The sequence below is a fragment of the Rhododendron vialii genome, chromosome 10a (genome assembly GCF_030253575.1).
Source record: "Rhododendron vialii isolate Sample 1 chromosome 10a, ASM3025357v1".
NCBI lineage: Eukaryota > Viridiplantae > Streptophyta > Magnoliopsida > Ericales > Ericaceae > Rhododendron > Rhododendron vialii.
Genome location: NC_080566.1, coordinates 34,907,356 through 34,925,229, shown reverse-complemented (window position 1 = coordinate 34,925,229; position 17,874 = coordinate 34,907,356). Strand labels below are relative to the sequence as shown.

Below are 17,874 nucleotides of genomic sequence, written 5' to 3'. Positions count from 1 at the left end.
ATTTTTTTTTTTTTTTTGAAAATCTCTCGTAATGCATAATATTGAATTGATGAGAGTAAAAGTCTTGATGAAGAAGTGGCCGGCGGTCCTATCTCAACAACTTATTAATTGCACGAAATTTGAAATGGAGAAGACGAACACATCTATGAATTAATTGCACGAAAAGAAATGGTTTTGACAGGTAAGAAAACCCTACAAAAAGATAACTATTTATTTATCTGCAATGCCCTTTTTATTATTATTTAGAAAAAACAAACTGTCATCGGTTGCAACAGCTACTAAAATAGCACCAGTTTTCTGTTGTGGTTTTCTCTTTCTTGAGGTATAACTCAAATTCATAATACAAGAAACAATCAATACTAAAATAGCACCAGTTCTCAGACTGATTCTTACAGTCCCTCCCATAACCGTTTCACACGCTTACACGTGGGGGTGAGGTGGTTGTGACTTCAAGAGTTGCAGGCTAGGAGAATCGAACAGAGACTTTAGGATGGAGCAAAAAACCAAAGTGCCTGAGACCACTTACCCAACTCCTAACTTTATTAATAAGTCAGAAATGGAGAAAAATATAGATCAAAATTGAAAAAATCCATATTAAGAGAACAAAAATTTCTATAAGTCCGACTTTTGAAAAGAGTGTCTTTTTTGATATTTTTCATCGTCTTATATGAATTTAACCTAAGTAGTCGCAGTAATTTTATTAATGTGGTAGAGATCTTATATAAAAAAAAAAACTGTTTTCCAATTTTGCGTGGCATTATATTCTTTTTTATCAGATGCGTGACATTTATATTACATCACACAATTTGAAAAGTCCCCACTTTGAGATGAAATTTGTTATCGGCTCGTATAGTTGCATGTCTTTATCTAAAGGAAACGATTTCTCTGCTGTTTGGGGAGGATTGCACCCCTGTGTAATCTGGTGTTCTGCCCTTTTTAATTTCGATGATTGGTTGACCACAATGTCAATTGCGTAGCATATAAGTAACGCGAAATAAATGTCACATCATACATTAGTTTCAAACCATAGTACATAGTGATTTAGGATTAATGGTCCCAACATAATACAGCAACAACTTCCATTCTATTTTTATTACATTCTTCCCCCTCTTAAATTCACTTAATTACCCTCAAGATAATCAAAAGTCAAGGGCCTAAACACATCGCCCCCTTCTCTCTCTATCAACTCCACCTGCCCTTCCATCAAATGCATATACACAACCCAATCACCATTCCCCACCGGACTCGGCATCGGCATCACATAACCTGATTCGCCGCCCCACGGAAAATGGTACGACCCGAACACCGGCTTCCCCCACCCGAACTCCACTTTTGAAACCGGAAACCGCTGGCCCGATGAAACCACCAGAGCCGGCCCATTGGACCCTTCCTCCCCGCCTGCATAAATCCGAGCCAGTACTGGCTCGGGCCTTTGGGCCTCCACCCAATCAACTAAATCCAAGAAGTGGTCCTTGGTAACAGCACTTTTTAGAAACTCATGAACCAAATCGGCCGTTGAACTCAACGGCTGGTTGGTTAATACACGAACTGGCTTTTCCCCGTATGGAATTGACAAGACGTTTCCAAAGTACGAACTGAAGAGTTTCGACTTGTCGATCTTTCCTTCGCTCAATCTTATCCGTCCATCCACCACAATTCCTAGTTTACAAAATTGCCCTCTTTCTGTTACTCCTGCGGCGACTAGTTTCCATAAAAAGGCACAAAATGTCTCCAGCTTAGTCTTGTGGGCTCCATTGGCGCTTGCGAGTAACTGGAGGCGGGTGAGGTTGTCGGCGGAGATGTAGTAAATGCGGCTTATGAGGTGGTCTACGAGGGGATGTTCGGGTTCTGGTGGTGGCGGCAAGGCAGAGATAGGGATGTAGAGGTGATTTAGGGAGCATGAATAGAGTCCTGGGCGACGGGGGTAGAGAAGCGATCGGCGAAATGATGGGCGAACAGAAAGTGGTATTGATCGAGCCGTCTCGGCCCATGAGACAAGAAACATGTTGGTGGAGTATGCGTCGGCCACCCGGTGATCAAATGTGCATGCCACCACCAGTCCGCCGCATTTGAGTTCTGTCACCTGTAACTCTAAAGAGAATTATTTTACGAAAAGTGAAGTACGACAATCACAGAGAAAACAGTTACTATTGATGTAATGATCGAGTAAAAGAAACTTCTGTTTTCAATCACACGTTACTTCAATACTTCATCATCGCGTTTAAATCATATGGAAACAAGATGTCACAGCCGAGTCAACTGACACTGTCTTTTTCTCATATTTTAAACAGAATATTTATTCTTGGTGGTTAAAAAACTTTTAAATGACATTAATTGAATCAGGTATTGCTTTCTTGGTTAGGGTGAAGACTGGGTTAAGATTTCAAGTCAAGTTTAAACAAGCTAATATTCGGCTCGTTAAGTTTATTATGTATAAAAAAATTCAAGTTTTTTGAGATTGGCTCATGTTTGGCTTTATTAAAACTCGTTTGAAATCGGCTCGTCTCTTATAAACAAACTAAGTTTGAACATATTTTTAAAATTTGTTAAGTTATCAAATCAAACTTGATTAGCTACGTACCTGCTTGGCTTGTTTATCACCCCTAATTACAGACCAAAAAAGAATAAAATCTTATTGAAACTCACATCACATTCTTGTGTTATGTTGATCAATAGGACCTTCCTTAAGAATACCTTAATTAATTACTCTATTTCATTCACGTTTTTAACACCAATAATGTCTTAATAGGAGTAGTTAATACTCCGGTCCATTTTCTACTATTATTCTAGGAACACGCTTTAACACCCCACGTGTGATATGTCCATTGATGAGGTGCTGATATGTTCCAATCAACACCTCCCCGTGTCCAAGGATATAGCTTGTCAGTAATTCAAGTAATTCAGATAATCGCAACTGTCAGTTAACATTTTCAATGGTTCAAAGTTGTTTTGATATTATTAGCGATAATAATAGGAGTATATTTTTACATTCAACAGATCTGAACCATTAATTGTCAATAGTAACGGTCCAGATTGAACTATACACATTTTTCTATAGTCAACTGTAAAGCAGCCGGATCCGTGTCTAACATACATGCATGAAGGGTTGTTCCCTTGTATACGTACGTACCACAATTCAGATTTGTGCAATGAAAGTAGAAAAGTGAGCTAAAAATATACTCCTTTTATGTACGAAATTACTATATATATATATATATATATATATATATATATAGAGAGAGAGAGAGAGAGAGAGAGAGAGAGAGAGAGAGAGAGAGCAATTCTTAGAGGTGACAATTATATCAAAACGAGCCATTATTCCTGGGGTCAAGCTTCGCATTACGTACCTGGAAAAATCATTTTACGTGTTTGCATGGCTCTGGCTACACGTCGAGAATACTAAATACTTAATTGTAAGTAATTATCTCTTATTTCATTTTTAGATGAGTTGGTGGGCACCAAATATAATTTGGGATACTGTTGTAAATCAATCCTATTGTCTTTTTTCTCATTAATTTTTTTAGATTAATCATTCCTAATGACTAGCAGAATCGAGAAAAAGCAACAAAAAAAATATATGTATATATATATATATATATATAGAGAGAGAGAGAGAGAGAGAGAGAGAGATATGTATCTATGTCATGGAAAAACATTAGAAACCACTAAAGACGAGAAAAGTTCAAAAATAGCCGTTTCACTAGTCTTTCGAACTTCTTGGAGCTTTGTTTGCTCTTGTCAAGATGAATGCTTAATACTGTCAAAAAAAAATTTTAAGAAAAGCTAAAAATGAGGTAACTAATGTTAAAAATTTCATTAAAATTCTTATTTTTTAAGTACTTATTTTCGATTTTACGAGACATGTCATTCTCTAACAATATATTATTTTTACTTGCTTTGTTCTCTTTGCAACTTAAAAAGAATTTTTAAAAAAATTCCTCCTAGATTCTTTCTAGATTTTCCCTACTCTTAACATTTCTCTCTCTATCTCTCTCTCCACTTATTACCCTTACTATTTTTCAAAAAAAATTTCAAATTTCAATCCAAACAAAGCATAAATTTATTTGAAAAATAAGTATTTATTTCCGTGGAACAGAGCCTAAATTATTTAGTCCAACCTCACCCTGAAGAGAGAGAGAGAGAGAGAGAGAGAGAGAGTTATTGAAGGAATAACTAGAATACCTGAACACAAAGCACCCCTTGCTTCTTCTTAGGCACCAACTTGCCTTCAACACTCTCATCAGGATTATACAAGTCAAGATGACAGAGGTCCACGTCAGCAAAGGCCTCAATGAAATCAACTCCTCTGTTATTACAGAGAATCTCAGGCTCACCCACAGTGTTCTGGACTATCTCCCCAGCAAATGGGTAGTAGGAAACCAGAACCAGGGCCAAGGCCTTCTTCAAGACACAGCACATGGACCCAAATGTTAATAAGTTGTCCTCCTCTGGGGTCTTTTTGTAACAAAAGAAAACTCCCACGTCCACCGGTGGCAACAGCAAGTCCAGGTTGGACATTGGTAGCCAATGCTCTTGCATTGGCAGCACCGTCGCCACCACCTCTTTCTTGGTAACCACCACCGTGAAGTCACCTTTTACACCCATATTTTTGTGTGTGTGTGTTTGTAGAGAGAGAGAGAGAGAGAGAGAGAGAGGTTGATATGGGTGGTGGGAATGCGGGGAGATGGGCCATGATTTATAGGGACTGTAATTGGGTGGTTGGAATTTTATGTTTGTTTTTTTATAACGGTTGTTCGGACCAGCCTTTGTGCACCTCAATTAATTCCAAGGTCTTGAAGTCAACGGTCTAACGACAAGACTTAAACAGCTTCAAGATTTGGAATGTTTGCCCTTCGTGAAACTCGAACTTGCAATCTTTGGGGAACCAAGCTAGCAAGCCCCTTAAGGCGTGGGATTAAGATTGTGATTGATAATTAGATAGGATTATTAATAAGGAAATAAATCATTTATTCATGTTGGTTTTGCACATGATTTGATTGTATGTTTGTAACATATTTATTTTGATTGTAGGTATTAGGGTCCCATCACCTTCACAATCTAATCCCCGCCTCTAAGAGGAATTGGGACAAACTTTTTAATTTATACGGACTTTTTCACAGGGTCTTTTTAGTTATTTTCTCAAAAATATTATAAGATTGGTGCAAACCATCTACATTATATTTTCCGTCTCAACGAGTGTAGCCGGAAAAATTCAAAAACATGACCAAAATTGAAAAAAAAAATTGTGCACAAAAACCTAAAAAAAGACCATCATCAGACTTGTAGAAACTTTGGGTTGATATGGGTAGTGGGAATGTGGGAAGTTGGGGGCATGATTTACTAACGTTTGGTTGGAATTTTATGTTGTCAATTGACCAGGATTTTAACTGTTCAAATAGGTTGGGCGGAGAATTTTTTATTCCCTCTCTCTCTCTCCTCTTTTTCTCTCTTTAAAATTTGGGTCATCCAAAACACGTTTGGATCGTCTGGATCGCCAATAAATATTGCCACGTGGTAACCGCTCAGCAGCCGAATACTTCTCGGGCAAATAGATTTTGAACGGAAAGTGCTTTTGGGACGTGGTCAGGGGCGAAACAAGAAATTTGTTTCAGGGGTGCCCAAAAATTTCTAAAAACTCTTGTCAGCTATTTTTTGTGTTGTTCCTGTTATTTTTTTATGTTTAATATTTAAAAAGTTAAGAGGCTAAGTGTTAGAGTGAGTTTTTTCGAGCAGCGGTTGTACAAGAGTTTTGTATACTCTGCGAAGCTCCCTAGATCTACGTATTTCTCTGCCGTTTGAGAGTTTTGTATACTTTGCGAAGTATCAGTACAAAAAATATATATATTGCCTGCAACGGCCTTCGGAAAACGCCGGCGAGCTGCGTTTTTGCAAACGCCGAGTATGCCAAAGTTGAGGGCACATTAATTGAAAAAGACATTGCGAGAAGTTTTGAGGTTGATTCTATTATCGATGTTTTTGACGGGAGGAAAGAGCATCACAAATTTACAATTCAAGATGCCTCACTTTAGTAAGAGTGGTGCTATATGTACCGACCATGGGGGAGGAAAATCGTACCGCCGGCCGCCGGACGGCCGATCCGAGCCGTCCAAAAATTCTAAAAAAAAAACCCGACGGGCCTTTAGTGGGAATCAACGGCATCCGAGATGTGTAGGGTGTTTGATCCGAGCACCCTTTTTTCGTGTATATATGTATATACATATATATACGAAAAAGGGTGCTCGGATCAAGCACCCTACACACCTCGGATGCCGTTAATTCCCGTGCAGACCCCATCGGTTTTTTTTTTTAGAATTTTTGGACGGCTCGGATCGGCCGTCTGGTGGCCGGAGTTGGCCCGCCGGCGGTCGTTGGTACGATTTCCCTCCCCCATGGACGGTACTCATAGCTTTTCTGCTTTAGTAAATAGACTAAATCAAAATTACTCTTTTTTTTAGTTTTGCACGTGCATATGACAAACATCACTTATTATAATTTTTGATATGTTATTTTATAATTTTTTCTAAAGTCAAGTTTCATTTTCTAAGTTAGGTTAGGGTTTTTTTTTCCCAAGCGGTATACACCAACAGGGGTCAAGAGAAAGTTAGTAAGTTAGTCTACAAGGGATTCAAAGGCTGTCAATAGCCTTAAACTACAAATGCTCATGACGGGACTCAAACCATGACGTCCCACTAAGAAATATCATTGGGCTACAAGCCCTTCGGCAGGTTATGTATCTTGCCTGTGCCAAAAAAAATCCAATTGAGTAGTAAAAAGTTGTTGATTTGGTGTCACCCGATGATTATGAGTGGCATTAGGAAATTACATAAACCCATATTCTTTTCCATTTGGCTTTTTTTAATAGTCTTTAGAATGATCGATGAGATTTGATAGCAGCCCACATGCAAATCATTCTTTAACACACCCGCGTAAGTTCAAAGCTCTTTTTTTAAGCATAATTCCAAAGTCAATTGGTTCTTTATTTGGTTGGTTAGGGAAAACACTTTTTGTTAGGTGAATCCCTCCGACAAATCTTTCGACACTAATTTTTTCCTCTCTTTTATAGTGGAGTATTAGTTTATAACTCAGGTGATTTGCATCAGCTTACACGCACTTGAAAAATCTTTTTTTTTTCTTTTACCTTTTAAACCATACTAGATAGTAATTTGTAGCACTCTCCCAGTTTGATTTAACGACTAGGGCCGGCTATTAAACGAGTAGGGCAGTTGATTGTATAAGTATGGTTTAAGAAATTTAACAATCTGTAAAAATATGTTCAAATTTGGCTTGGTTATGAGACGATCCAATTTCGAACAAGTCTTAATCGAGCCGATCCCGAGCACAATAAGTGAAACATGCAGAACATTAGTTTGTTCGAGCTTGGTTTAAAAAATTAACAATCTAAAAAGAATATTCAAGCTTGATTTGTTTATGTAAAAAAATCCGATCTCAAGCAAGTTTTTAATAAGCGAACAAAACCTCAAACTATTCTTCTTTTTCATATATACGTCCTATTAGCAACGACCTCAAATTGCATTTACAGAAGGAGAGTGATTTTCGCACTTAAAATCACTTTCAAAAGCGAGTGTGGTTAACAATTTGGGGACTGCGAAAGTCACTTCCCTTCACAAAGAACTCTCTTTTAAGGGTCGTAAGCGGATGAGTCGAAAAGGCCTGTGAAGTCAAAACCGAGGCTTGTCGTGAGCATTTTGTTTTAATGGGCCGATCGGGCCAGGCTCTGTTCGGCAAGTGTAAGAATGGCCCAACCACTGGTTAGGCCCAAGAGGGCTAGGAGAAAGGCTGTGGGCCGAATTTTTCAAAGCCCTTGTAAGCTTTGACAGTTTTGTTATGCTTCTTTTTTGTTTTTTTTGGTACAAAGGAAGTAAAAAAAAAAACAGCTACACTCTCTCAAAAGCCACTCCTCTCATATCCGTCTCCAGGAGAGAGATAATGTCATCCGGAGGGATAATATGCGACACCATACGGTCCTTTTGATCTCCTTCCATGTTGGCAAGCCTATCTGCCACCTTATTTCCCTCTCTAAGCGTGTGCCTCAGGGTGCATTCTATAATATTCATGAGGGCTTTACATTCTTTGATGAGCATTGTGTGGGGTGAATTCTGAGGTGGTTCCCCAATAGTTTTGTCATGCTTGTTTTTTAGGGTACAACACAAAAGTAGTAGTTTAATTTCTTCTTAATTTAACTGGCCATCAAAAGTAAAAAATCATAATTTTTGTTTTGATTTGTGAGTATGATTGTTTGCGGGGTGCTCTGGGTACAACAAATTGTATCGGAATGACTATTTGATTCTACTCTTACTTGAAACATATATTCCTCGTAATGGACGACCATTCAAGAATTCTCAAAAATCAAATCCGGAGTAGCTAATATTTCAACGACGTCACAGACTGAAATGCTATATAAGATGTGCAAGTACTTATTCAAATTTTACAAAATCAAAGGAAAATACCACACAGAACATGATCTTACATAATTTTGTGATGCTTTTCCCTTCTATTTTTAGGCAACAAGCATATTCAGCTCTCATGTTTCTGGAAAGCGGGGGGACCTGTTGTGCACAGACGGACGGTAAAGTTGATGCATGACTAGGATGTTGTGCACCTCTGAAAGTTACAAATCTTATTGTTTTCAAGCTTTATACTGACTATCTATAGTATACTTCCAAGTAAGCTCTTTGTTGCAGCTTAGAAGAACCTTTGGTCTTTAAAACTACTAAATAGCATATCCTTATAGGAAGCTATTAATTTGTAGGGCTCCAAACTCCAAAGTAGGTTTGTCAATGAATTAGATTAGATTCGGTTTGGAATTGGATTAAATCTGTCCTACTGACAGGCCTAAAGTAGAATTATGCTCTATCTTTTTTGCTGCTGACTTTGGTCAATGAGAGGGTGCTGGTGCGGGCGCCGATGAATTCGAATTCGGAAATAAGGTGGAGAAGAATTTTTCAGCAAGAATTGCATTCGCAGCATCAGAAGGGTGGAACGCATCCCAAAAAACGTAGTCGGCCCGGTTTTTGCACAACTTTGAGTTAGGCAAGCATAGCCCTCCAACGCTCGTGTCAACATTGCAGCAGGATGTGTTGGAGATCTTAAACCCTAATCCCAGATCAAGAAACAATAATAACATTCAATCAGAATTACACTTTTTTTTAGGAGTTTTTAACAAAATCTAGAGTTATCATCTAAAAATCCTTCGGTACCATCTAAAAATTCTTCGGTACAAGTACCTCCAAATCTTTGGAGGTCCCTGCAGTTTTTTCCATTGGTTACTTGTCAAGCCATACTGGACCTTCTCCAATAAAAACCATTCACGTTTTAAAACTCGTCGATTCAAAAAATTATGTCCCGATCGAGTATCAAGAAATATGATTTTAGGACATTTATCTTGAACAAATTATGTTGGCGCACTAGATTTTTTTTTTTTGGCATGATCGGCGCACTAGATTGAGACCCAATTATCTCAAGATAAATGTGTTGCGATCATTTCGTGATAGTGATACGATCCACATGATTTTCAGGACAATTCATGTTCTCGACGAGTTTTGAAGAATAAACGGTTCTATTTGATGAGGTGAAGCCCAAAAAAGGCCAACGAAAGTCTTAAACCTGAGGGTCCGGTCTCTTTCAGGGACTGGAGAGAATCCAAGACCTTCGTGATATATATATATATGCCAGCTTACCGTAGGTGGTAGGGTTGTTTATCAAATCCAGAACTGATTTGTAAGTGTCTGCAAATGTTAGTTGTGCATCGGGAAGGTGTCGATTCAAGGATGCCATCAGATTCTGGACTTTGGAATTGAACTGCAGAATCCATTGGTTCACTTGATTCAGGCACTGCCCATTCCTTGATTTCACCCTTTGGGAAGGGATGCAGCCCAAGGGACCAAGCCCGTGGAATACCATCTTTCTTGCTCCCAGTTGATGGAGTCTCTGTTACATGAAAGCAATCACACACGGGTACACACATTTGTAGCTATCAGATTGAATCTGAATATTCACCTACGAAACACCCCGATACCTACACCGGCCTCACGTATCCAGACACAACACGATACTCTCAGGACACTTGCCTGACACACCTAAATATTATATGTACTCTATTCGTTAGTATTTCATTTTGTTTAGTCAAACTAGTTGTGGACACTTTTGGACTTGAAGTGTCCCTAGCGTGTCCGTGTCCTAGTTTTTGGAGAAATGAAGTATTCGAGTGAATAGTGTTGTGCCCCGTCAGTGTCGGTGATTCTTAGATTCTCACCACAACATATTTTCAAACAAACTTGAAGAAATCCAAAAACTGTTAAGACACGGTAGAGGGGTTAATTACCACAAGTTGTTGCTCTAAGGTTGAAATTAAAAGTCCCACAAACTCGTCATGGGTATATTGCTGCGCGTCTGCTAAAAATGGCTGCAAGTAGTTGTTGACATAGTCATTGCTACCTGCAGAAGCAGAAGCAGGGAAAAGGGTGTTAGACGGAGTACAATTTTGTTCCCCCGTGCGTGAACATTGCCCACTTTGTCTCGGACCCATACCGAGCCCTGCTCAATGATCAGAGTCGTTCCTTTTGTAAAGCCTGATTTTAGCCAATCCTATAGCTCACTCCATATCAGCATGTATTTTTTTTATCAAGAATCAACCACTGGCATATATTCCATTGAGTATATTTTATGCAAGAATGATAAACAGCCAAGACCTACAAAATCAGCGACTCTGACCATCGAAACTGAACTCGGTATGAGTTCCACAGAAGTTTGAGTATTTTCCATCCATATTTTTTACCTCATTGAAATACGAAACGAAATGTGCTAGAACATGGATCTTGCCCTTTTGCATACAGACGAAAGAAAAGTGCTATGAAAATTCAATATTTTTTTTTTCATTAGAGGATTAGGAGAATAGGAGTGTACCAATTCCAATGAAGTACATGGCTTCATTGCAGAATTTTTCTGCAGCTTGGTCTCCACCCAATTTCATCTTGATTGCTTCCCTTGTCTTCTCAAAATTCTTTATTTGATCATCAAAGGACAACCTCTGAATCTAAAATGCAGAAATAACCCAAAATTCGAAATGGCATAAATGTCAGAGAAATTACACATTTCCCTCAATATGTGTGTGTGTGTGTGTGTGTTTCAGAACAATAAAAGAGAAACTAGCGATTACGAAATAAAGCCCGGTGTCGTTGAGAATTCCTGCTCCACCGGAAGCGTAATTGACCCCTTTAAGTAATGCATCCGCATTTGGTGCTAAGGAAAGATAAGCCGGTGGTGATGGAATCCCAAGTTTTGCAGCTGCAAAAATAAAGCAACGCAAACCAAGCGTCACCTTAGTGTTAGGATCATCTAGTATAGAAAAAACAGAAGCAAATAACCATTTGGGATATGAGGATCATATACATATTATATCGCCGATTGTCCTTCCATTTGTGAACCTCCCGGTGGGCTGTCCGCCAGGATAGTCGATACCGTAGTAGGGAAAATTCGATTTTGCGAGTGAGTACTGCATGTAATTGTTGTTGCCCACTTCAGTCAAGGAGTCACCAAAGATGTATGTGACAAGAGATTCTGATGAAGCCAAAGCCACAATCCCCACAATCATCAAGATTGTGAGTTCTATCCTTAAAATAGCCATTTTTTTTTTTTTTCCGATTTTCTTCTCATTTTGTTTGAAGTAGCAGAGTGACAGGATTTATAGCCAATATTTGAGTACTGTGGATTGCATTTTAAGTCATGCCCAGTGGTGTAAGTTTACACATGTTAGGTGATGCTTTTATATATTCTTTATGAAGATTTTCCTAGTACTGGTGGAAGCCTCTAAGAGGGAATGCTAGTTTTTAGTTCAACTTTATTTGTGGGGTTTTGGTGGTTGGTTTTCACTTGCTCTCTCTCATGGTTGGCCAACTCATGTCTCATGAGAGTCAGCAATGTTAGATTTGTTAGGTTCTTTTCTCCCTTGAGAAGATGGGCTTGCCATGGTTTTCCCACTGGGCCAGACTTTTACCACTCATGACCACACTAACCCCAAAGGAATGTTTTAATTAGCAACATAAAAAGATCCACGTGCGACATCGGGCATTAGTTAATGTATACAAGAAGTGCCTTGACATGTGTAAAAGTTGTATAGAATTTGAGAATCTGTATTCGTATTCGTGAAATACGCATTAAATTATAACTTCCTTGTTATTGGTGAGTATTAGTCTTACCTATATACGCAGTGGTTAGCGCTATCCAATATTCAAAGTTCTAAAAGGCGGTCACCTAGGCGCTAGGCGGCAGGTTGCTGCCACGATTTTCCCCTAGGCGGTTTGTTTAGGCACTCGGGGAGCCTAGGCAGGCGCCTAGGGTTTGGACACTCTCAAAAAAAAAAAAAACTTAATTGCAAGGCGACCTAGGCGCTAGGCGGTGGGTCACCGCCCGACTAGTGCTTTTTAGAACATTGCCAATATCCACCTGCACATCAACATATTCCCACAATATTCAGCAAAATAATTGCAGAAGAGATCAAAGCAAAGGAACTGTGTGTTCATCCCCCCAACAATCCCACCGCAGAAGGAAAAACAGCAGACAATGAAAATTCAACGATTCAAAGCTATACAGGCACTCTGCTAAAAATAGCTACTCAAGAGCACCAGGGCTTCCAACTCCTGCATCTAATAATTCTTTTAACCCCAAGAAATGTTGAGTAGATGTGAGAAAATTGTATAATTAGCTTACTTAAAAGGAGTAATTTCTACTAGCTACCTTGCGTCTTTACGGCTCTGTTTGGAACTCAGGGAAAGTGAGAGAAAAAAAATGAAAGTTAAAATTTTTCCCTCAAATTATTTGGATCGGAGAGAAAGAGGAGAGAAAATAAATAATTCTAGTTTTGTGAATGGTAAAATTTCCTTCCCAATTTCCCTAAATTTTTCTTTCCCTCAATTCCAAACAAAGTCTACAAGTAGTGTAGTGTCTTTTATAACTCGGTGACTAATTCGGGCACCAATCTTGCTATACAATTGCCAGGATCCAATAGAAGTGTAGACGTCAGGTCTAAAATGGCCTGATATAGTAGAGTGTGAGACTTTTTTTTTTTTATCAAATGGGTTGCAATTTAATGTTATACACTTTTTTTTTCAAACTTAATGCATTTCGATATCATATCAAACGATATCTGATCAACGTGATTTTTTGGTTTTATCAATGTTCTCGATGAGTTTTAAAAAATGAACGATTCCGATTATTATTGTGGATCCGAATAGGGCCCACAAATGGTCCACCGAACTGGTTGGAGACCAACTGGTCTGGACCCTTGCCCGTCTCGGAGACCTGAATCGAAGCTCGCTCGCTCTCTCTCACCTATGGCAACTCTCTCCCTCCTCTCTCTCTTCCTCCTCCTCCTCCACCTCCTCCTCTACCCCAGTGGCGGCTGCACACCCATGGAAGGGTGTGCAGTTGAACACCCTATTATTTTTAGAAATTTTTTTTTACTAGTAGTAATTTTATTTTAGGTTTCTTTGAACACTTAATTTATATATTTTGAACACCCATTAGTCCAATTGACTCATAATTGAACACCCAATATATTATCCCAAACAAAGCTTACGCCCATAAAGAAAAAAAAATTGTTTAGAAGAGAAAAAAATCTAATGATATCAATATCGTGCTCTGTATTTTCTCTCAAAGACAATCGCCTCCATGCTCATTTCCTCCAATCTAAATCTACTAATTTAATATTTAGGACATTAATTAACTATCGATGTTTGTTTGTTTAGTTAATGGAATTATGAACAAGTTTTTTGACGAAAACTTTTGTTTATAGCAACACTCAAAGTTTTTCTAAGCGAAAACTTGTTGAGTTCACAATCTTCATTTCAATGAAAGACTACAACAACATGATGATAAGGGACAAAATAAGAGAGCATATCTCCAAATAGGCCTTTCTCAATTTATTCACACCATAATTTCTCTCGAAATGATATTTGTGCATCGATGCCTTCTATTTGCCTCAAAATATGAAAAGTCGTCAAAAACAATTGTAAAATTGCAAGTATACCTTATGATTTTTTATCGCACTATTTGTACTAAAGTATGAGATTTGGTGAAGGTGTTATTTGTTACTAAAGTTACTAGAGTCAAGATAATTTTTGAACATTCTATTACAAAATCCTGAAACCGTACTAAAGTATGAAATTTTGTGAAAGTGTTATTTGTTACTAGAGTTATTAGAGTCAAGATAATTTTTGAATACCCTGTTACAAAATCTTGGAGCCGCCACTGCTTTGCCCCGCCCCGTCAAGATCCCTGTCAAGGACCGCCACGTCTTCATCACGGGCGGATCGAGCGGCATCGGCCTCGTCATGGCCCACCTGGGGGCGCCCGCGTCTCCATCCTCGCCCGCGGCCGCGACAAGCTAGAGGAGGCCCAGCGTGCGATCCGCCTCGCCTCCGGCATCGACGTCGCTGTCTTCAGCGCCGACGCGCGCGACTTCGAGTCCGTCAAGGCCAAGGTCGAATAGGCCGGGCCGATCGACGTGCTGGTGTGCAACCAGGGGGTCTTCGTGCCGTCGGAGCTGGAGAAGCAGGAGATGGAAGAGGTGAAGTTTATGATCGACGTGAATTTGATCGGGACGTTTCATTTGGTCAAGGCGGCTCTGGATGGGATGAAGAAGAACCGGAGTGAGCGTGGACCGGGTTCATTGCGTTTATGTCCTCGCCGGCCGGCCAGGTATACTCAGACTGGGATGCATTCTTTTGATTTACTGTTGGGGTCTGGATGTTTATGAATTTTAGATCATTAGATTTGACATTGTTCTGCAATGAGGATAGCTCCAATGTAAGATTTGGTAGCTTGCTGAGTTATAAAACACCCGTGCGTGAGTAAAAGCCGGAGCACGAGCCTGAAAGCATGTTCTTCGAAAACGAGTTTAAATTCTGTCTGCTGGCATTGGAAACGATGGGTTTTCCGCCATCCTCATAGTGGGCTCCGCCCTGCATCTATAAAATACGTATGTGTGAGTAAAATCGGGATTGAGAGCCTAAAAGCATGTTTCGAAAACAAGTTTAAATTCTTTCTGTCGGCGTTGGAAAATGTGGGTTTCCCACCACCGCTACTGTGGGCCCCACCATGTATTTATTGTTGTAATATGGACTGTCCATCTTGTCAAGCCCGAAGAGTTTAAATTCTTTGTTGCAGGCCGGCCAGGGAAAGACTCATGCATTCTTTTGTTTTACTGTTAGGATCTATTTGGTTTTAACTGTAGATTTCATATCAAGAGATTTGAAATAGTTATTTGATGAGGACTTGGAGATTGATTTTGAGAGCTTTATTATTTGGAGGGTAGGCTTCAAATATATGCAACATTTACTTCATGATTGGGCAACACTTGCAACACTTATGCCTATTTATTTTTTTTCTAGTTCTGAGTTATCTTTTGTTTTATTTTTTGTCAAAAAGTTTTGGCACTAAGGACAAAAAAGATGGTTGTTTCAAACTTTCTTCTTTTTTCCTGAATTTTTTTAAATTTCTTAGACTACCCTCGTGGAGACTAAAATAACAATAATTGATGGTGAATCTAATAAAAATTCAGCAAGGACATACAGAAATACCAAAACATTAATTTAGCAAGAACAGGGCCTTACTAGTAGCTTTTGCCTTTTATTCTTTTCAGCTGTTGATCGACTTTTGCAGCTCCTGTTGTTGTGCTTATTTTATAGGTGTTGACTTGGAAAGTTTATACTCCTCTTGACATAGATGCAAGTAAGGCCCACTTGCAAGTGAGGCTACAAACTGCTGTAACATCAGTAGAGTAATCTTGTACTAGCTTTATTGCTTTTCCGGTCTTCAATAGTTTGGAATGTTTTTGAAACACGCTTTCAGGCTCTTCCTCCTTGATAGCTTTATTGCTTTTTTTAGTTTGGAATGTTGTTGAAACACGAATATATCCTTCCTATTGTTCTAATAATGTTGGTACCAAGTAACCAGCATGTTAGATACTTTTAAGCATTACGATGGACTTTGCGGGGTATCAATTGTTACACGAATAGAACTCTTTACTAGTACCGTTTATCTCATTATTTAAAATTGGTTTCATTTACAGTTAGGCATATATGGCTACACTGCTTATTCAGCTAGTAAATTTGACCTCAGGGGACATGGCAGAATCATTGCAACAGGAAGTTATTGCAGATAATATTCACGTCTCCCTCATATTTCCCCTGGACACTGAAACCCCTGGTTGGTTTGGGATTTGATCCTGTTTTATTAGTGGCAGCATAGTTTTTGCGAATGCAATTTGTTGTTAGGTTGCGATGCAACACAACTACACAAGCCTCTAATTTATTGTTTGTAAAGTATACAGATCCTGCTCCTCTGTATTAACATTTTATTTAGTTGGTAAAATTTTGGTTCTTGATTCACTCAAACATTTTGATGGTCACTAATTGTCCAAAACTTGAGTTGTTTGGAACTGAACCCAACCATGTATATCTAGCCATCCAACACCCTCCCTCATATGCATCTCTCTGTGTAAGTGGAGATGCAAAGATCAACACAGGTAGAGAAGAATAGTCATGTCCATGAAGAAGAAGACAGGTCAAACTAAAGCTGGAAAAGATGCTTACAAAGACATTGGAACCCAATACCTCCGTGATATCTAAGATGAGATATCATGTCCAATCACCTCTTGTCCCTATAACGCTAGAGTTTAGTAGCTAATGGGTCCACCATTGTATATCAAGCAATCTAATGGTTTTCGAAGTAGATTACCTAGCTAGCTAGCCCTTGCTCAACTAAATACTGGTAAACCATGTGACCCTACCAACTATTCTTTATTATATCTCTCGACTTTATGATTTGTGATGTAGCTGTTAGAATAGAGTTGGACTTAGTCCCACATTGGTTGCTTATGTTATGTAACTAGTCGCCGCATAATATAAATAAAGCTCACCTGTGTTAGGGTTAGTTAATACCCTATACACTTTTCCTTCCTAAACAACATGGTATCAGAGCGGGATCTTAATCTTAATCCTAAATCACCCCAACAATCCTAAACCACCCTAGTCTTTGTACATAATCCTTACAATCCTAGCCTAAACCCTAGTCTCTGTACATAAAATCACACTCCTAATCGTAGCCTATGCCTTAACTCTAATCCTAGTTCACAGGTACGGTTCATCGTGGTACTGTTCATCAATTACTGTTTATCGCCGGTACTGTTCGCCGATTACTATTCCCATCGTACTGTTCACCAATTACTGTTTATCGTTGGTACTGTTCACCGATTACTATTCACCGTCGTTACTGTTCACCGATTACTGTTCACCGCGCGCTGTTCATCATTGTTGGGTATTGTTCCGTTACTCTTATGCACAGATTGTTCTGGTAATTTTGGATTTTTTGGTCAATCTACAGTTTATCCTCTCCAATAGATGGTAGTTTGGGTATGTTGAAGTCTGATTTCGATTGTTGGACTGTGTTGAGTTATTTGGTCTATGTTGGCATATGAGTTCTTGGTTGTTGCTCGATATTGGGATTATGTTGTTCGGTGGCTACTTTGGTTTTGTTGGATGCATGCGGTGTCGTGCCCTTGGTCGTTAGCCGGTCAATCAGTTCCTTATTTCTTATTTATTGGCCGTTTGTTGGTGGAGTATTTGGTTGGTTGATCTATCGATAGTTGACTAGTTGCCTCTCATTGTACGGTGATATGTTTGCAATGAAATCTGGTTCTGATTTTACTTCTGCTGATTCTGGTGATTTTGGTTCTTCATTTAGCCGTGACTTTGGTCGTGGCCGTGATTATGGGTACAGTGGTCGTTTTGACCGCGTTTTTGGTGGTCATGGTTTTGGTCGTTGTGGATTTAGTCGTACAGGTCACATGTCAAGGGA

At 39.1% G+C, this 17,874-nt stretch overlaps 2 protein-coding genes and 1 pseudogene across 2 annotated transcripts; 1 reads left to right on the top strand and 2 right to left on the bottom strand.

Annotated features, from left to right (window-relative positions):
* LOC131304061 (3-dehydrosphinganine reductase TSC10A-like) overlaps positions 1-17,874 on the top strand; it is a 46,450-nt pseudogene that overhangs the window by 22,471 nt on the left and 6,105 nt on the right.
* On the bottom strand, positions 986-4,694 carry LOC131304059 (coniferyl alcohol acyltransferase-like). The gene is made up of 2 exons (XM_058331159.1): positions 4,183-4,694; positions 986-2,083 (listed from the first exon to the last, which is right to left on the bottom strand). Exons 1-2 carry the CDS (start codon positions 4,603-4,605, stop codon positions 1,121-1,123), a joined length of 1,386 nt encoding a protein of 461 aa, XP_058187142.1. The 5' UTR covers positions 4,606-4,694; the 3' UTR covers positions 986-1,120.
* Positions 8,560-12,250, bottom strand: LOC131304060 (GDSL esterase/lipase At5g37690-like). Its single transcript, XM_058331160.1, has 6 exons — positions 11,410-12,250; positions 11,177-11,304; positions 10,924-11,053; positions 10,343-10,455; positions 9,699-9,948; positions 8,560-9,114 (listed from the first exon to the last, which is right to left on the bottom strand). The coding sequence occupies exons 1-6, from the start codon at positions 11,642-11,644 to the stop codon at positions 8,897-8,899; spliced, it is 1,074 nt and encodes a 357-aa protein (XP_058187143.1). The 5' UTR covers positions 11,645-12,250; the 3' UTR covers positions 8,560-8,896.

What these genes read in the sequence shown, in the direction of transcription:
- LOC131304059 (XM_058331159.1), bottom strand. Translation starts at nt 4,605, where the DNA reads ATGGGTGTAAAAGGTGACTTCACGGTGGTGGTTACCAAGAAAGAGGTG. An exon ending in AAGGGGTGCTTTGTGTTCAG is followed by an intron (nt 2,084 to 4,182) that starts GTATTCTAGTTA and finishes TTAGAGTTACAG; the next exon opens with GTGACAGAACTCAAATGCGG.
- LOC131304060 (XM_058331160.1), bottom strand. Translation starts at nt 11,644, where the DNA reads ATGGCTATTTTAAGGATAGAACTCACAATCTTGATGATTGTGGGGATT. An exon ending in CATGTACTTCATTGGAATTG is followed by an intron (nt 10,456 to 10,923) that starts GTACACTCCTAT and finishes CTGCTTCTGCAG; the next exon opens with GTAGCAATGACTATGTCAAC. An exon ending in CCTTAGAGCAACAACTTGTG is followed by an intron (nt 9,949 to 10,342) that starts GTAATTAACCCC and finishes TTCATGTAACAG; the next exon opens with AGACTCCATCAACTGGGAGC.